The sequence below is a fragment of the Hemitrygon akajei genome, chromosome 10, assembly GCF_048418815.1.
Source record: "Hemitrygon akajei chromosome 10, sHemAka1.3, whole genome shotgun sequence".
NCBI lineage: Eukaryota > Metazoa > Chordata > Chondrichthyes > Myliobatiformes > Dasyatidae > Hemitrygon > Hemitrygon akajei.
In genome coordinates this window covers 39,955,000-39,974,908 of record NC_133133.1, presented here as the reverse complement: position 1 = coordinate 39,974,908, position 19,909 = coordinate 39,955,000, and the positions used below count along the sequence as shown (strand labels likewise).

The window sequence follows — 19,909 nt, the reverse complement described above, 5'->3', positions numbered from 1 at the left end:
CTCCCCAGCTATATTCACCCACTAATTTGATGCTTTTGTAATGCAAAGCAAAATGAATAGTAGAACGCTGAAGGAATCATAAAATCACTGCTCCCACCTGAACACAATAAATAGTTTGTGTTTCAATAGCTTGCCATAGCTGGAGTGATTACAGTTGATTTTAGTGCCCTCTTGTGGGGAGTTACTGCTTGGCCTGTGCCTTTACCCATGTTGAAAGTGCATAAAATTATCCTCCAGCACAGAAACAGACCAATCGGCACACAGCTTTGAAATGGCTACTCAGACATACTACCCGCCTTCTCACCTCATTCCTTTAACCACGGCTTTATATTTATAAAGCAGAGAGAGGGCAAATTCAGAAAGGGCAAAGTCAAAAACAGTAAAAGAAACACGAAGGTTGGATGGCGGGGTAGCAATCTTGATAAACAGGATATACAGCTCAACATGAGTGACTGAGGAAGTATCAGAAAAAGAAATGTACAAAGCAATGCCTACATTAGATGAATTAACTGCAAACATTGCAGCAAAAATGTTTTAACATTAACCATGGAGATTGGTCGCAGTGATAAAGTATTTTAGGATGCTTGGCTCTGTGGAAAGCATTGTTCTGATAATAGTGGATGGGGAAAAACACAAGAGAAAGGAATTTGGCTTAGAAAATCAGGATGTTGAATTACTCTGGCTGGAGCTAAGAAATGACATTCTTTCCTTATCTCTCATATGACATATTTATGCCCCTTGATTGGTTTATTTTGTTATGTTTTACTTATTAACTCCATGGAGTTTAATAGTGATTTATCACTTGTAATGGATCAGTGTCAGGACTTAATATTCCAGCACATTCATTCAAGCAAATCCACTTGTTAACTCATCCACTCAAATTAGCTACTTAAATTAAAACAATTTTCAAATATTTGCATAAATAACCACTTCCCCACGGGTAGATCACCAGCTCTTCTCCAGTAAATCAAACTGTTTTAATTCTAGGTGTTTTAAATCTCCCGTGACTTAGCGAGAAAGGTCTCTATTTCTCACAAGGTGCCATACCTCATCTGGGGCTACAGGACCATCAATCTGCATCTGTAACTGTAGAGAATTCTCAAAGCCTTCACTGATACAAAAAGATCAAGGTTCAGCACAATAACAATAACATTGCCAACTGGCTCAAAATAAACACAATCAACAAGAAAGCCACCAGAACTTGACAATGCATTTATTAATATATAGCCACTGTAAGAAATATACGGTACTTAATATCAAACACTTGATAACAATGATTTAAATCTATTCATTAGTGTAGTGCACGTGGACAGCATTAAGTGTGCAAAATTAATACCTTAAACATTTCTTCAGACTCTGTACAAAACCACATACTTTCTTTAAAAAAGCTAAGAAACAAATCCTATTTACATAGAAAGTAAGTAAAATAAAATAGTTCTCATGCACTTGTGAAAAGATCACAAAGGACCTTTTAAAAATACCGTATACTGCAAAAGCAATGAATTATCATGGTACTAATTAAAGATTTAGTGGTTAAGTGATTAATCCCTAACACATAAGGGGTAGCTATGTGCTGGTCTAAGAATTGGGGGCTTAAACTTAACTACAAACCATATTTTGTGCTTTTCTAGAAGGAGCACTGCTATTGGTATTTTATCACTCTCAGAACTGTTTCTCATATGCAGCTTCTAATAAAATGTGCAAGGCATTGGACTACACACTCCAATGTATCAAAACCCAGAGCAGGCAGTGTTATCATGACCAAAAAAAAGTTGCAGAGCAGCCTCACAGGTACTTCTACTTTGTCAGGGGGCTAAACAAATTTGGCATGTCCCCATCAACCCTCAATGTCCCAGAGGAACATCACGGCTTGGTACGGCAGATGACCGCAAGAAACTGCAGAGAACTGTGGAAACAGCTCAGCACATCACAGAAACCAGCCTCCCCACCATGGATTCTGCACATCCCAGCCTTAGTAAAGCAGCCAGCATAATCAAAATCACACCCACCCTGAAATCCTCTCTTCTCCCCCTTGCATTGGGCAGAAGATAGAAAAACAGAAAGCACACACCACCATCCTCAAGGACAGTTTGCATCCCACTGTTACAAGACTATTGAACAGGACTCTTGAGCTCAAAATCTAACTTACATCCTGTTGTCGGCCTGTGGGGCACTTTGTGCTGTAACACTTCAATCTACATTCTGATATTCTTTCACCTCAACGTACTGTGGTCCTGAATCAATCCGTATGAACAGCATGCAAGACAAATGTTTCTCTGTCCCTCAATAAACCGATTTAGTGATTCCCTTTATGGTTAGGCCATATCCATGTAACAAAGTGAAGTTTTTAAAAGTGATTGTAAGGTGAAGTAATTTCTTTTGAAGAGATAAACCTTTTGTCTCCCTAGCCTACACAGTGTGGGCAACAATATTATGGTTATGAGCAATTAAGAAATCATGTACGTTCCTTTGCTTAGGTTGAAGAGATTCTTACCATATTTAACTTTAACTTGACTCTAAATTTAAGATTACCAAAATCTACTAGAAGCCTAGAAAATGCTGAAGAGCAATACTAAATTACGCATCTCAAAGTGGCCCCCATTTGCAACAGAGAAAGTAATGGACTTTTCCCACCTTCTCTCATTCATGGAATTGTTTGGCCATTTTAATTTCGCTGACTTGTAACAGTAAAGTTCCTCCAGACCCCTCTCTCACAGTGTTGTATCTCAATGAGAGCATAAGAGATCTAGGTTTTATGTTCTTCATTTTTCTCTTTTGTTTGCCCCCAAAGATCAAAACCGTTGTGCTTCCCACTTTGTTGTTGAATACCAATGGTTACTATATTTTGACTATTGCATTCCCTTATCCTGCTTTACTGAATGAAGTAAAGGCAGCAGTTCTTTAAAAAAAAATCAAGTGTGGTGTAAACAATTACTGAAACATTCAAAATAGTTGGCAAGCTGTTCATGCAGTATGAACAGCATTTAGAATCAAAGGTTCATATGGCATGGTAGGGAATTATTCAGCCCATCAAGTGCATGTCAGCTCTACGTATAGCAATCCACTCAATCCCATTTACTGATTCTCCCCATACCGTGCAAATTCTTGCCTCAAGTACTGGCCCAATTCTCCTCTGAGCCTTAATTGTCTCTGTTGCGCAGGTTAACAGGTAGGAAAAGTTAGATCATAAAACTTAACGCATGAAGAAATTTTTTCCCATGTTCTCAACCATCACATTAAATCCATGTTCCCTAGATTCCAACCATCCCATACCTGGGCCTACTTCCTCCACTTACCCAACCTATATGCTTGTACACTCCCTCCAGATCACCTTGTAATCTCTGCTTCAACTGCTGTCTGATCTTACAGCTGAAAAACCTCAATGTGAGAGATATTCTAATAATTCTTTAATAAAGAGAAGTGGCCAGAAATTGGATGTCATACTCCAGTTGTGACCATACCATTGCTTCAGACAGGTTCACCATAACTTCCTTGCTTTTTGTATTCTATGTTTCTATTTAAGATGCCTGTATCGCATATTCTTTACTAAATTGTTTTCTCGATCTGTCCTACTAGTTAAGGATTTATATACATACACTCAGTTCCATCATTTCCTACACACCTTTTAAGTCCAATGCCATTTAGTCTATATTGCCTGTCCTATAAAGTACTGAATGAATCACTGTACACGTCCCTACACAGTTAATCTGTCCATTTAGCATATCCACATCATCTTCTTAGGTGATACTGTAAAATGGCAGCTGCCAGTGCAAAGCGAGAACTTTTAAGTTGTAGAGCCGCATTCTCTTGCAGTAAAACCTGGCACCTGCAAATTACTCTTCCCAACCTGCAAGCTCTACTGACAAAAGATCTTCCAGTTGGCCTGTTCATAGCTTCTTACAAACCCGGCAGTGAACATTTGAGAGTGATGGAAGTCTCTAGAATATGGCCTGGGCCTTTCTGTTGCTGATCGTTCTCCAAAGATTCCTGCTGGAAACTCAGAGTACTGCCAATACACGTGAAACCTAACAGGCGAGGATGGCAGGACAAGAACTGCAAATTAAAAATCTAATTATAAAAGATGTTGCTGCATTAAACATGTGCATCCGTTAATACCCATTCAAAGCTAGCCAGCATAACTGGAATTTTTGAACTTGGATGGATGTGGTTCAACCTCCAGACCGAGAGTAAATAAGAATGAAATTATGTAACAATTGGAAATCCAAATTGGAACTGCACCGTGACTTGTGCGGAGGAACCAGAGAAATGTAGGTAGAGACGCTACAATAAAATGTGGAGCTAATTAATGGACCTGCATTTTGCAATTTACCTCCAAAATTGCTCAGAATTCAACACAATAAAGAAAACATCAATGGCATACTTGTCAGCATCAGAGAGGGCAATATTTTGTTTAGAACTTGTCTACCAAACATGCCACTGATGCTGACCAATTTTCTGGTTAGTCCTTGCATTTTTCTTTTAATTCTCTAATTCCATTGACCATTCTGTAGCAATCACTTTTCATGCAAAATATACCCTGCTACTAAAAAAAATCCTTGGTGTCTTAAATTATGCAAAAAAAAAAGAACATAAAGGCCAGAGACTGGGCAAATTAACCTCTTCTGGAAATTACAGGTGGATAAACCAGATCTGAAAAGAGTAAATGACTAAATAATAAAATACCCAAGGCTTGTTATATCAATGGACTGTGCAGAGACAACTTCTGTGAGGCTCCTGTTGCATTCAGCTGATGCGCGATATTAATAATCACACAAATATACTCAGCAGCAAACCATGTAAGGTGTCTATTCAAAACCAGCAGGGCTAATGGAAAGCCTAATAACCAATCCATGTATTGTCTTCCCCTCTCCTGAATGATTCTCCAGTGAAACAGCTTTGCATTAGCAGGCTGTTGGCAATGTGCAGTTAATCAGACTTTCAGTTCATCAGTACCTTGGCTTATTTAGTGATATCTTAACTCAAGTACTCGACGTGAGAGATGGAAATGTTATACAAAGAGGCCCAAAGTAGACCTGTCCATTTAATTACACAGCAGTCTCTTTTCTAATTACGTTAGCTTATCTCAAAAAAAGAAAAGAAATGCAAGATCAGTTTTAGGATTATTGGCTTGTAAGTAATTTTGCTCACTAGTCTAACTTGAATAAGCCCAAGCTAAAGGAAAACACTGTGCCTAGAAATGCACTGCACATTAATGAGGAAATTCTACTTTACAGCGGTAATGCAATGTTCTACTGTTTGAAAAGAATACACCCATCTCAGCAAAAGCTGGGTGCCACTTAGTTGTGGATTAACTTGGACCCTTGGTTTCAAGTGTCACTGTCGAAAATAGAGATTTCGCTGGGGAAAAATGTGGCATCACTAGCCTCTTCTGCCAGTTCCAATAAGGTTGGTAACATATCGGTCTCATCTGCAGCCTCCTTTGAGAAAGGCAGGGTATTGCTATCTTGACTTTCAGTTTGACCTGAAAATAAGAGCAAGAGAGAGGAAGCATTTACAAAGCAGATAACCAAATGACTAAAGAACTATTCAAAACAGTCTTATGCTACCAGCTCCACAGAAACAAATGACCCTAGCACGAGCAGACACTTCCCAAAGTTCCAACTGTAGCGATTTCACTCCCATTTCTGCAAAACCAATAGTTTTTTTCCTATATTCTTCCGTGATTAGTTTAGTAATTTTAAGGTTTATTACAAAATAAACAAGAACTTACCTTCTTTGATGTGCAAATCTGTATAATCTTGTTCCTCTTGTGCATTACTATCTTTTTGTCCACTTGCCCTCTGCAAGAACATGTTCAGCAATAATTAGCTGTAACTCTTAATTTTAATGAGATAAGAATGAAGAATATTAACTATATAATTCAGTTTGCTCGAAAAAATGCGTACCCTCTCCTGAACCTAGTGACACTTACTCTACTTGTGAATAATACTGTTTCCAGAATCTTAAAAAAATTAAGACCAAATTTTCCATCTACCAACCTAAAGTTGTAAAACCAACTGCAGCATTCCAACAGCCATGCTGTTCAGAAAATAAGCAGTTCCAAGTGCAGAGATGTCTCCCTAACTTCCAATCAAAAGTTAACTGTTTTCAAAAGGCACACTTTTACACAGCTGCATATTCTTTGACAGCAGTTGAACATCTCAAACATTCATTGGGGCAAACTGCAACACAAATTAAAAAATAAAACAAAACTATTTAAAAAGGTCAAGGACGGGTTAAGTCAGTCAACCATGAAAATGAGCATAAGGATTACCATGGATACCATTAATTCCACGGTCACTGCATGCACCAGTGCTCCCAGCACTGTTAACCGACTGCTGGATGCCCAACACAATGAATGTACAAAACTTCTGAAATTTAGCCTGAACCTCCTAAAGCATATATGTCAAACTCAAGGCCCACAGGCCAAATCTGGCCCGCGGTGGAATTATCTTTGGCCCGCGAGATAATATCTAATTACTATTAAAGCTGGCCCCAGTAATCGAAGAGCCTATGGCGTATGATATGGCTAATGCTGAGTTTATTCAGGTACCAGGTTTTCAGGGTTTTTAGTGTTTATTCGGCAGACTTGCTCGGCAGTCTTCTTCATAAGAAATGGAATTTGTAAAGTGAAACACGCGTCCAACTGATCCGGCCCGCATGAAGCTGCATTTTGCTCAATCCGGCCCGTGACCTAAAATGAGTTTGACACCCCTGTCCTAAAGAGAAGGTCGGCTGTGACTGCCTGTGGTGCCGAGATCACTCAAAACATGGTGCCTTGGAAGATTTAACCATGGGTAACTGTGGGAATTTGTCGCAGTGGAATGGACAGGTAGGCAAGATGTCCTGTGGCATCCTGTCCAGTGCCATGCTCAGTAGGCAGTGGTTTTGACAGGTACTGTATATGCCAGTCTGCAGCTTCAAGGACCTACAACCAGGATAATGTTTATTGATCTCACTCAAGTGGTTTAGGTGGGACTGCTGCATCTTTACATACCTCGCTCACAACTCAATTTACTACAGGACTTTTTCTTACCTAACAACAATCTGATTACACAGGATTCGCATTATAATCATATGCTTCATCTCCTTTTCATACACTTCATACCATTATTAGTCACACACACACACACCCCCATTCACCCATAGCAACCACATCACCCAAGCATACTGCATGACAGCAACAGCTATTCAACTGGGAGAGGTGCATTACCCAAACATACAGCACGACACTCCCTAATGCACCCATCTTTTTCGTTGGGGTAGGAAGCCAGCCCAACAGCAGGCAGGAGGGAGAAAGTACCTGCTCCAAACGGAGGAAAAAACGCTGGCCGTTATGGTAAAGGAAATTACTGAAAGTACTTTTCTCTTCCTTCACCATCCCACTCCTTTTCAGCAGCTTGTCCTACTCTGGACAGTGTGCAATTACTCTCCGACTCATGTTGAATGGTAGGACGACGCCACACCAGCCTACCCATGTTAGGTAAAAACCGTTTGTGCACGAGCATTTAATTCACCAAAAAAGCACTTGTGCATCAGCCACTGCACTCTCTACTGACTATTGATACTTAAATCAAATGGGGAAACTCAAAAGACCAGAATCAGAAGAAATCAGTGACTAACCTGGATATTATTGAATTCCTTTTCAATGGCCCAGGTGTGGGTACTGTTCAAGACACTGAAGCACACCCAGCTGTACAGGGTTAAGAGAAGCTGTCAACTAGAGCATGGAGCTCCAAAGTAGCAAAGCTGGCTTGAAAAACGTATTACACACTGACTGGATACACCATCTGCACCAACGTAATGATACCTGCAGCTGTTAGCCTCTTTGCTGACTGGTGTACTTCCTGCTAGAATTGTGCCCTTACAATGCAAAAGTCAGATTGGTTGTTTACCACTCCTTGACTGGCCTTAAGATAGGTGCCACAAAACCTAGTTTCAGTCCCAAAATGGTTCTCAAAATTGGTACGAGTTCCTATGAAAAGAAAATACGTCCAAGCTATAAAAATGTACAAAACATGCAAGAACATGGCTAAAGGGAAACAATCTGCTCTCTCTTGACTATTTTGCAACCAGCTGAAAAAAAAAAGGCCGGCTACTTATAAAATCATTTGCCATGAGCTAAGTACCTTGCTGGTGTCCACTCCTACTTCAGGAAATGTTGTTACTAATCCTCCAACTGATGGGTTGTAGAGCTGAGAAAAAAGAAGCAATCAAAAGTGTAACTGATTTACTAAAGGCACACTCCCCTCTACCTACTGTGGCCTAATGCCTCCGGTGGTCCTTCTCTAAAAAGATCATTTAACCTGAGAGCTTTAAGGGTAAACTTCATGTATTAGGCTTCCCAGAATTTAGTGCTTCTACTGGATTACTCCAGAATAGGCCATTTAAAATGCTATTAAACAGGTTAATTAAATAAAATGCCACTTACTTTCTACAAGACAGAAAGATTGATTTTAATTCAGTTCATGGGGCAAAAGCAAAGACAACTAATCTACTTTTCCTCAGACTCTGCAAATTCTCTGATGTAAAACGGCTGTGTGCAACAAATTGACAAACTTGCCGAGGTGTTAAAAGTTCTAATGTGATTTTGATTGAAAGACTTGAAAGTTAGAAAGATAAAGTTTGTTCTAAAGAACACTCAATATGTAAGTCACCCACAGCCCCAAACAAAAACAAATTCTTTTCACTTGATGAATAAGCATAGAACTGTCAAATTATTAAAAACTAATGACATTTCAATGCAAGGCTGGTGCCAGTGGTTACATTCCCTTTTCAAAGTAGATATTAAATCCTTCATTGGCTCATTCTCCCCATTTGCACGTCATTCCAAAAACATATTTATTGAAAGAGAATTAAATCTAAAATTTTGCCAGTTTTCTATCTTATTGCCTTTTACTAGAAGGTGCTGACTCTTGGCGAGATGCGGTATCACAATGTAGTTAACTATATCTCTAGTGTTGTGACCGTCATCATAAGAAACAGGCCAATTGAGTGCAGGCAGCATGGTCTAATGGAGACTATCATATCCAGTTTGGACCTCATCCACTTTCCAGCAAAGGCCAAATGATAATGATCAGCAGTGGCAGTCGAAGCTGAAACAATTTCCGCTCTGCAATTAATCCCGAGTTGCAGAAACCAACTTTAGTGACCAACTGTTAACAGTAGGGAGAACGTCTAACTGAGCAGGTGGTCAGCATACCTGAAACTACCAGAAATATATGGTTTCTCTGCACAACATCAGATCCAAAAGAGCCATAACAAGGGCCTATTCATGAATTCTACTAATGGAATGCAAAAAATTCTAATAAAACAACCCCCGAGACAGACATGCTTTTCCTAGTGGGAGGGACGCATGAAACGGTCTCGTAGGAAAGTCATACTTAGCCCAACTTTTAAGTTGACGTGAAATAACACACATTCCCATATTCTCTGGTGCTGTCCACGAGTTCTCCCTATGACCACGTGAATGCTACTGGGTGCTCCCATTTCTTCCCACGCGCCAGTATTTACAACTTGATCAGATGGGTGGCCATTATATATAGCCGAGCGTTAAGGGAGCTGGAGAATCTGAGGTGCGGAAAAGAATATGTTTTAGTGTAGTATCAGTGTAAATGGATGGTCGATAGTTGGTGTGTTCTGGATGGACTAAGGGGCCCCATTTCCATGTCGTATATCACTATGACTCAATGGCTATACAAATCTAGACTTCACATTGCACCTTGCAAAGATAAAATTGATTTCAACTCACATCTTTGAGTAAATCCAAATTAATGTTTAATCGATTGTTGCTGAGTGAAGAATGCATCTGAGCCAAACTGCTGTCAATCATATCCAAATGATCAATTATTTCACCCCTAGAATAAAGCAGAGTTAAGTGATCAATTCAGAGACCAGTTCGAGCCATTAATCGTTTCTGAATCCCAGAAAAAGATCAGCAACTGACTTATTAAAGAGATATTCTTAAAACCTGCACATTTCCAATTTCAAAATCACAGCAATGCCACTAAATGGGAGATGACTTAGTATTGCAGTACAATGCACCTTTATTCTGTTTCTTGTGTTTTATTCACCGATGGGTCCCCTGCATTTGATGTGGGTGTGGGGAGAAACTTCCCACCATGCATTTCCCAGCAGGAGGGCTTTTGTCCTTGTGGTGAACTACATATACCTGTCTGGACACGCCCCCTGCTGACTGCTCCTGTGGCCCCTCCCACTGACCGTGGCTCCTCCCACAGACCACGGTATAAAGGCGATTGAAGCCTGAGCCCGGCCCTCAGTCTCCAGGATGTAGTATGGTGGTCAACTACTGCTTGTTCTTTCTTCCAGTCAATAAATGCCGATATCTCGCCTTCACGTCTCAGAGAGAGTTATTGATGGTGCATCAGTCCTATCGTGTGTGTGATCTTTAATCAATAAATTACCAAATAGCCACCACTCCTCTTAAAGCTCTTGAAAGGGATGGAGGAAGATTAACCAATCATCAATTTCTTCAGGTTAATCTTCAAGCAAAATCTCACCGGTCAGAATTCTCTTCTGTGGTCATTTGACAGTGTTCATCCAGAAGTGAGTCATACAGGTCATGTGATGTAAATGGTGATGTCACTGTGCTGGAAGCGGCTACCAGGTTGTCTGTATCTGTACTGAACAGTGTTTCCGCAGTTCTCTGCTTTCCATTCTCAAAACTGTAGATAGTAAAGTAGACAGTGATAAATAAAGCACATGAAGATGTAATAACTCCGAATCAACACTATACACATGCTCATTTCTTTATGAAACCAGAAATGGCTGGCATCAGTTATGAAGAAATGCAGCAATGCCTTTTGCTGGAACAAAGGTTATGTGATTCAGTCTAACTGTTCTAATTTTAGTGATAAGTGAAAGAAAGAAAATCATTTGCGGGCAAAGATACAAGTTCACCAAAAGACATGTTTTCAATACTTCTCACCATTTTACAAAGACTGTTAGGATTTATGTCCAGACTTAAACGTAGCTCCACAAACCAAAATCACCACAGCAGCCAAAGTGAAAGGACGGAAGAGGACATTTATTTTAAGCTGGATAATATGCATATGGAGCTTGCTGCTTGTATATCACTCCAGACAGTGACATCAAGCATCTTTGACACATTCAAAGCGTTAAAATGTTGAATGTAGCTTCTTTCTGGAAGCATATTGTGTCAAGGCAACCTTAACCACCGGAATCACAAAGGCAGCTCCTGGCTGGGAGTGAGGGGAGCCCATCCAGATGGAGGTTAACAGTCTACCAGGCACCAGACAAGTCCGGTTCAGAGCAAGTCAAAGATCAAGCCACTGATTTCCCACCAGAAGGTAACAAAAGGACAGTTCAATGTAATTCCGTTCTCCATTCATCCCTCCCCACTAATCTCCCTCCAGGCACTTATCCCTGCAAGTGACCCAAGTGCTGCACCAGCCCGAACACCTCTTCCCTGTCCTCTATTCAGGGTCCCAAACAGTCCTTCCAGGTGAGGCAACACTTCACCTGGGAACCTCCTGGGCTCATCTATTGCATGTGGTGCTGCAAATGCGGCCTCCTCCTCATTGGTGAGACTAGGCGTAAGTTGGGGATCACTTCATTAAACACGTCCACAACATCCACCAAAAGCGGGACTTCCTGGTGGCAAAACATTGCAATTTCAATTCCCATTCCTACATGGTGGTCCATGGCTTCCTCCTGTGCCAAGATGAGGCCACCCTCAGGTGGATTTCTCCTTTGGCTGAACAAATCCCCCTCCCCTTTCTCGATTCCCCACTCTGACCTTTTACTTCTTCTCATCTGCCTATTACCTCCCCCTAGATCCCTTCCTCCTTCCCTTCCCCCTATGGTCCATTCTCCTCTCCTATCAGATTCCTACTTCTCCACCCCTTTACCTTTCCCATCACCTTCCACCTAGCCTCTTTCCCATCTCCCTATGGTCCATTCTCCTCTCCTATCAGATTCCTACTTCTCCACCCCTTTACCTTTCCCATCACCTTCCACCTAGCCTCTTTCCCGTCCCCCAACCTTTGTAATTCTGGCACCTTCCCCCTTCCCTCTCAGTCATGAAGAAGGGTCACAAGTCTGAAACGTTTCTGTTTATTTTCCGTAGATGCTGCCCGACTGCCGAGCCCCTCCAGCATGTTCTGCGTGGGCTGCAGTTGTGCGTTTAGCCAAGGAGAGGTTTGTGATTCTGAAAGATCTGTCTGAGGTGTCTATTACAAAGGTGAGGCTGCCCTTCAACAGTAAAAACAAGCTCACAGATAAGCTTTTAAACACGGGGAAAAGTGTTGAATCCAACAAGACTCCTACCTGTACTGTTCTTCAGCAGATTGATCCGGACTTCCAATCAAATGTGTGATTTCAGAGATGATAACGCCTCCAGAGTAAACACTGCTTTTCTCACAGGTCTCACATTTCTGAACATATTAACTAAAGTATGTTAATCTCTTCATTCCATACATGTCACCTGACTTATTCCAAGCTATAAACCCACAATACTAATATTCAGACTTGCTCAACCACCCGAATTGCCAATCTGCCCATGTTTTGATGGGAAACCATCCATCCCTATGGAAATACCAAGCAATATGCTTCAGTGCTACATTTGATTATTAATTCACTTTCTATTCCCAATTGACAAGGTTTCTTTACTATCCACAGCGAGTTCATCTTTGCATTTTCCTTCTTCTTCACAATTTTTCCCCTTCTCCCCTCAACTTCTCAGACTACATTACTCCTTCCTGGTATTTGGGAAGGTGGGGGGGGGGCTGTTGGGAGAGAAAGCACCAACTTGGAGGAAGAACAAAATATCAGCTCTTCTGCAGGTCGTGTACAGAATGGACAATGGGACAAAAGACTCTTCTAATGGCAATTAACCTGTTGCAGCCACTGTGTGAAGAGCCAGTACAGCCCGTGAGACAATCTGAAAAGGAACAAGGTAATTATTGTAGGATGATGCACAATGATAAAATATTTTAGGAACCAATGTTCTTTGCATGAAAGATGGCCAGCAGGGCAAATAAATATTGATGTATTATTCTTATGTGACAAGAAATGAGACAGTGATGTTTACATAACAGGGATTAATTTATTCAGCCGCTGATTTGAGGCGCCTGAATGGCATTTCAGAGAACAGCACAGGCTTCACGTGCATCGAGTTTGTTTGTCTTTTTGGAATGGTCCTTAAAAAAGTGCTTTTCTCCTAAACACACAGAACAGATCTAGCTCTCGTTCCTCCCTTTCAAGATTTTTTTTTTCGGTTATTGTACCACTTGATTCTTACAGGAAAATTAATTACAGCTGAAAAATCAGACTGCTGGTAAATATCAAAGCTTACACTTCCAATCTTTTTGCATAAAACAAATCCTGATCTTTAGCAAAAAGCTCAAAATTGGGAGAGACTCTTCAAAATGCCTCAGTTTCCTGTACAATCTCAAGTGTTTTAAAACCCAACGTTAACATAATTTCACCTCAACTTACTGACTTCACTTCTCTAGACAGACCCAGCTGTTTCATCTCAGTTTCTTAACAAAGAAATTACTTCTGACCTACCGGAATACCATGTACAGCTGTGCCATCCTGACTAGAATCCATAGTGATGGGCCGACTATACTTGGCATAGGGCTGAGGCAATCCAGAAGTACCAATCATTAGGGGCCTAAAGGAATGAGATGCAACAAATACTAGGGCAAATTTTTTAATAAAGTGAACTATATAAACAATATCAAAATTATTTAATAATCATTAGAAAACACTGTTGATATCCTATTTCTAGAATATAAGACTTTAAAATGCATTGATTTAATTCCTTTGCAAAGTAAGTACTGCACATTGATACCCAGAGCAGAACAACATTGTCCCTATTTCTGGGCATTTTGTTATTCACTGAGAAATTCAAACTGACTTCTTGGTGGGGTTTTCACTTGCAACAGTTACACCCGTGTTTCTAACACTGAATTCTCCCAAATGACCTCAACAGCAGGGCCTCATTCAGAATTTGTCACCACTGTGATTTTTACTCTCATTGATATGGAAAATGCCTTCATTTAAGTTTTTACTAGTCCTATTCAGCCTGGAACTATGTTACAGAATGAACCAAAGCACAAAGACATTGTTCATCCTTACTGAGATCACTGCAAGGATGAACAATGTGTCCTTGTGCTCTCAAACACAGCCTTTGTGTGTCCCTGGACTAACTGGCCCATGGAGGTCAGGATCACAGTCCACCTAGCTTCCCAGCCTAAGGAGCCCTGCAGGCAGTGGTTCCCGAACTCTTTCACATTTCACAATGAGCTGCTTGCCGTTGCATTGTGGAGGTCACCCAAACCGTATACTCAAAGAGAAAAACTCATCTATTCTTCTTTAAACCCAACAGAAGAGGCAAAGCACGGGGATCTGCTTGCGTTGCGGGCTTCTCCAAAGCATTAGATATTCATAGGTTAAGTTTAGTACTTTTAACCTTCTGTCTGCCTCAGAGAGTTCCCATGATTACCTTGCACAAGAACGTTCTATTTTTCACCAGCCTATTCGAGGTCTACTGAATCCCTGAGAGCCCGTCTAACATTGCAGAATCCAATCATTACGCAGCAACAGTCCTCTATAGCAGAAATATTTTACTTGTACATGTGACCCTGGTATTACAGAGATGATTGGGGAGTGGGGTTGTTTTGTGTTCCTATAAGCCATCTAAATTGTGATTTTTCTTAATGTGAACCCACATCAATACCTCAAGAAATGCATGTTAAAAATTTGCAATAGGCACTGTCCTCGCACACCTGGAAAAGAAGGACGCTTATGTGAGGACGCTGTTCTTGGACTACAGCATTCAACACCGTAATTCCCTCCAGGCTCGACAAGAAGCTCAGAGACCTCAGCCTTCACCCTGCCTTGTGCAGCTGGATCCTGGACTTCCTGTCAGATCGCTGGCAGGTGGTGAAAGAGGACTCCCTCATCTCTGACCCTCAACACAGGAGCCCCTCAGGGCTGCGTCCTAAGCACCCTCCTTTGCTCTCTGTACACCCATGTCTGTGTTGCCACCCACAGCTCAAATTTGCTGACAATATTACACTGATTGACCTTTTCTCAAATAATAATGAGGCAGCCTACAGGGAAGAAGTCATCACCCTGACACAGTGGTGTCAAGAAAACAACCTCTCCCTCAGTATCGCAAAAGCTAAGGAGCTGGTTGTGGACTACAGGAGGAATGGAGACTGGCTGACCCCTATTGACATCAATGAATCAGGAGTTGAGAGGGTGAACAGCTTTAAGTTCCTCGGCATTCACATCACCGAGGACCTCACGTGGTCTGTACACACCAGCTGTGGGGTGAAAAACACATAACAGTGCCTCTTTCACCTCAAATGGTTGAAGAGGTTTGGCATGAGTCCCCAGACCCGAAGGATCATTAGGGTCCTGAGTCACCCCAACCACAAACTGTTCCAGCTGCTAACATCTGGGAAACGGATTAAAGCCAGGACCAACAGGCTCTGGGACAGCTTCTTTCACCAGGCCATCAGAAGCTGCACATTCAGACGGAAACGTAACGTAAAGGGTTTAACTCCTCACGTACGTGAAGAATGTAAGAAATAAAGTCAATTGGCTTCTTTCAACGGATGCTGCCCGACCTGCTGAGTTCATCCAACTTTTTTGTACGTCTTGATTTGACCACAGCATCTGCAGTGTACTTTGTGTTTAATTCAATTGTTTGTTTCTTCTCCACACAAATTTCATGAAAGTATGTTTTACTCTATATCTCAGATGTTTTAAATTACAAACAGGAAAAAATCTGCAGATGCTGGAAATCTAAGCAACACACACAAAATGCTGGAGGAACCCAGCAGGCCAGGCAGTATCTATGGAAAAGAGCAAACAGTGGAAGTTTCAGCCCGAGACCCTTCAGCAGGTCTGGAGAAAAAAATGTTAGAACTCTTACTGAGTTCCTCCGGCATTTTGTGTGTGTTGCTCAGAGGTTTTAATAGTGATTTTTGAATTCTGTAGGGGTAGATTTCTGTTACCCAAGCTGATGTAATAAGGAAATGCCTATATTATGTTTCCATAAGAGCTGCTTGAGATACTAAATGCCGGTAGCTTTGAAAACTTGTAATGGAGAATCAGAACAGCATATTGTTGCAATGAATTCAAGTGTGGTTTTATGAACTTTAAAAACTTGATAGCTGGAGGACTTTCATAAACTGCATTTGGGTGAAAATCAATGCTGTTTTAACACATATCACCTCAACTCTCTCACCTTAGATGCCCCTACCCCAATCACAGAAGCCACTTCAGCCAACTCAATTCATTGTAGGTGACACTGTGAAACAATTGAGGTTACTGGATATAGCAAAGGCTAAGGAGCCAACCATCCAACTGTAGCACTGAAGACCTGCACTCAACTACAGTTTCTTCCCAACAAAAGCTGGGGCACCCTTCTGAAAACCCAAAATCTGTCAACTATCTCTTAAGAAACTCAACACCACCCAAGACAAAGCAGCCCACTTTTGCCTAGGCTCATATGCACTTCCCAAGCTGAGAACCTCCAAAACCAAGAGCACACAAGGGCTTTGTGTGATGGGAACACCACTACCTGCATGATTTCCTCCAAGTCACACATTTTCCTGAAATATTTCTGCATTCCATCATTGTTGCTAAGCACAAATCAAGGATCTCCCTTCCCACCAGCCTATGGGTGCACCTTCAGCACAAAGAATGGTTCAAGAATGCAGTTCACTGCCACCTTCGCAAAGGGAAATAAGTGCAGCCATTTTGGACTTTCCATTGATTACCAGATCCCGAGAAATCAATTTTAAAAATTGTGTAACATCTCAGACATGGCAAAGCATTGGGACGGGATGGTGGGACCCCCAAGGTCCTGAAGGGACATTTTGAGCAGCTGTGTCATTAGAAACGGGGATGGTGCCGGAGGACTGGCCAACTGCTCATGTAGTTCCATTGTTTAAAAAGGGTTCTAAGAGTAAACCTAGCAATTATCGGCCTGTAAGTTTGACGTCAGTGGTGAGTAAATTAATGGAAGGTATTCTTAGAGATGGTATATATAATTATCTGGATAGACAGGGTTTGATTAGGAACAGTCAGCATGGATTTGTGCGTGGAAGGTCATGTTTTTCAAATCATTGAATTTTTTGAAGAGGTTACTAGGAAAGTTGACGAGGGTAAAGCAGTGGATGTTGTCTATATGGACTTCAGTAAGGCCTTTGACAAGGTTCCGCACGGAAGGTTAGTTAGGAAGGTTCAATCGTTGGGTATTAATATTGAAGTAGTAAAATGGATTCAACAGTGGCTGGATGGGAGATGCCAGAGAGTAGTGGTGGATAACTGTTTGTCAGGTTGGAGGCCGGTGACTAGTGGTGTGCCTCAGGGATCTGTACTGGGTCCAATGTTGTTTGTCATATACATTAATGATCTGGATGATGGGGTGGTAAATTGGATTAGTAAGTATGCAGATGATACCAAGATAGGTGGTGTTGTGGATAAAGAAGTAGGTTTTCAAAGCTTGCAGAGGGGGACGTCACGTGATGACGTAGGATCGAGACGCTGGAACCCAGCTCTCCCGTAAAAAGTTAATAAATTAATGTCTAAATGAAGAAAAGTTAGTCAATACTTTCTAAAAATTACTTATAAACTACTCCGGATTGTGTCAAGCTATGCCTCAAGGAAGGAAGATGAAGAAAACTAATACCGGGAAGACTACGCAAGTTGGAACGAGAACAAGGCCCATGTCTACCGAGGAACCGCGGTCTCAGGTACATTATACCACCGGCGATACGGAACAGGAGACTGCGGCAACATTGGCCATTCCTAAAGGAAAAGGCCATCGTGAACTGCGCAAACGCAAAGGATGGAGCATGCGCAAACGGGAGCAACAAGAACTACAAAGCCCAGCTACCACTGCAACTGAAAGTGATAGCGAATCGGAGGAAGAGTCAGATCTCCCGGAAAGATCAGATGAAGAGGGAACTAAAAGTCCTTCTAGAAATATAGAAAAGACTTGGAGGCAAATAATGCGTAAATTAGACACATTAAAAGTAATTAAAAATAATTAAAAAATACTCGAAAAAAAATGACCAATATGGAGATTATGCTTGATAAAATAACAAAGAGACAGGAAAAAATGGAAAAAAAGAATTACAGATTTGGAAACTACAACGGAGGACACGGTTGAAAGAATGGACAAAATGGAAAAGGAAAATACTGCTTGGACATCAGAACGAAAACAATTTATGGAAAAAATTGATAAGCTTGAAAATTTCAGTAGACAAAATAATATTAAAATTGTTGGACTTAAAGAAGATATAGAAGGAGAAGATCCAATAAATTTTTTTCAAAAATGGATCCCTGAAAAATTGGAAATGGAAAGAGAAACTCCAATTGAGATCGAAAGGGCTCATAGATCCTTAAGGTCAAGACCTCGAGCTGATCAAAACCCACGATCAATTTTGATAAAATGCTTACGATACCAAGACAAAGAAAAGATCCTGAAGGCCGCTGCCCAAAGTGCCAAAAATAGAAACGGGCCACTGATGATAGCAGGGAAACCAGTTCTTTTTTATCCTGATATAAGTTACAACCTGATGAAGAGAAAGAAGGAATTTAACCCAGTGAAAAAAGCCTTATGGGAAAAGGGTTATAAATTTACAATGTGTCATCCAGCAACACTGATAATTTTTTTGGAGGAGGGAAAAAATTTTTTTTCCGATTATCGAAAAGCGGAGGAGTTTGTACAAGAACTTCCATCTATTCGCTAATTACACATAGAGGCTTCCAAACGTAATGGATTAAAGATGAAGATAGACCCAACGAACAGAAGTGATGGACATTTATGGATATTATAGAAGAGAAAAGCAAAATTTTAGAAATACTAAATGAGAATAGTATTTTTTTTTCTCTTCTTATACATATACTTTTTTATGTTGCGGGGGGGCTGGGGAGCTTTGGATCGGTTACTGCGGGATTCACGTGTGTAATCATGGCGGTTGCCATGACCCGTACAGCAGAGGGGGGGTAATGTGGTGGTTTTTTTTCCACAACATTAGTAGGGGGGTATTTTGTTTTTTTCTTTATATTTTAATTTTCTTCTATCTTTTTGCCTGGATGATTGGTGGGGACACACATAGCAACATGGAGATTTTTATAAAGATTTCCCAGGATACCACGAAAGTTGAAGGATTAGGTATTATTATAGATTGGAGTAATATAATAAAAAAAATAAAGACTTTTATACTAAAGTTATTACGTACTCCATGGAGCATGTGGGGATCTTCCAATATCCAGGCATTCCTTTTTTTTTCTTTCTTATTTTTTTAATAGGGATGTTAGGGAGGAGGGGTTAAGGGGAGGGGGGCTGGGTAACACTTTTTTTCATACACATTTATTCTGTAACTATTTGAAAACAATAAAAAAAAGTTTTTTAAAAAAAAGCTTGCAGAGAAATTTAGGCCAGTTAGAAGAGTGAGCTGAAAGATGGCTGATGGAGTTTAATGCTGATAAGTGTGAGGTGCTACATTTTGGTAGGACTAATCAAAATAGGACATACATGGTAAATGGTAGGGCATTAAGGAATGCAGTAGAACAGAGTGATCTAGGAATAATGGTGCATAATTCCCTGAAGGTGGAATCTCATGTGGATAGGGTGGTGAAGAAAGCTTTTGGTATGCTGCCCTTTATAAATCAGATCATTGAGTATAGGAGTTGGGATGTAATGTTAAAATTGTACAAGGCATTGGTAAGGCCGAATTTGGAGTATTGTGTACAGTTCTGGTCACCGAATTATAGGAAAGATCTCAACAAAATAGAGAAGAGTACAGAGGAGATTTACTAGAATGTTACCCAGGTTTCAGCACCCAAGTTACAGAGAAAGGTTGAACAAGTTAGGTCTTTATTTTTTGGAGCGTAG

At 40.8% G+C, this 19,909-nt stretch overlaps 1 protein-coding gene across 2 annotated transcripts in view; it reads right to left on the bottom strand.

Annotated features, from left to right (window-relative positions):
* Window positions 1-1,198: 1,198 nt before the first annotated feature.
* The window catches only part of LOC140734302 (heat shock factor protein 2-like), a 47,323-nt gene continuing 28,612 nt past the window's right edge, over window positions 1,199-19,909 (bottom strand). The window contains exons 7-13 of one of the 2 annotated variants that reach the window (XM_073058080.1): window positions 13,552-13,657; window positions 12,310-12,416; window positions 10,521-10,685; window positions 9,752-9,857; window positions 8,130-8,195; window positions 5,732-5,801; window positions 1,199-5,482 (exon numbers count right to left, since the gene is read on the bottom strand). In XM_073058080.1, coding sequence (XP_072914181.1) covers window positions 5,328-5,482; window positions 5,732-5,801; window positions 8,130-8,195; window positions 9,752-9,857; window positions 10,521-10,685; window positions 12,310-12,416; window positions 13,552-13,657 — 775 coding nt within the window. In that variant the 3' untranslated portion in view covers window positions 1,199-5,327. The remainder of the gene's footprint in view (window positions 5,483-5,731; window positions 5,802-8,129; window positions 8,196-9,751; window positions 9,858-10,520; window positions 10,686-12,309; window positions 12,417-13,551; window positions 13,658-19,909) is intronic. The other variant, XM_073058081.1, reaches the window with a different exon arrangement.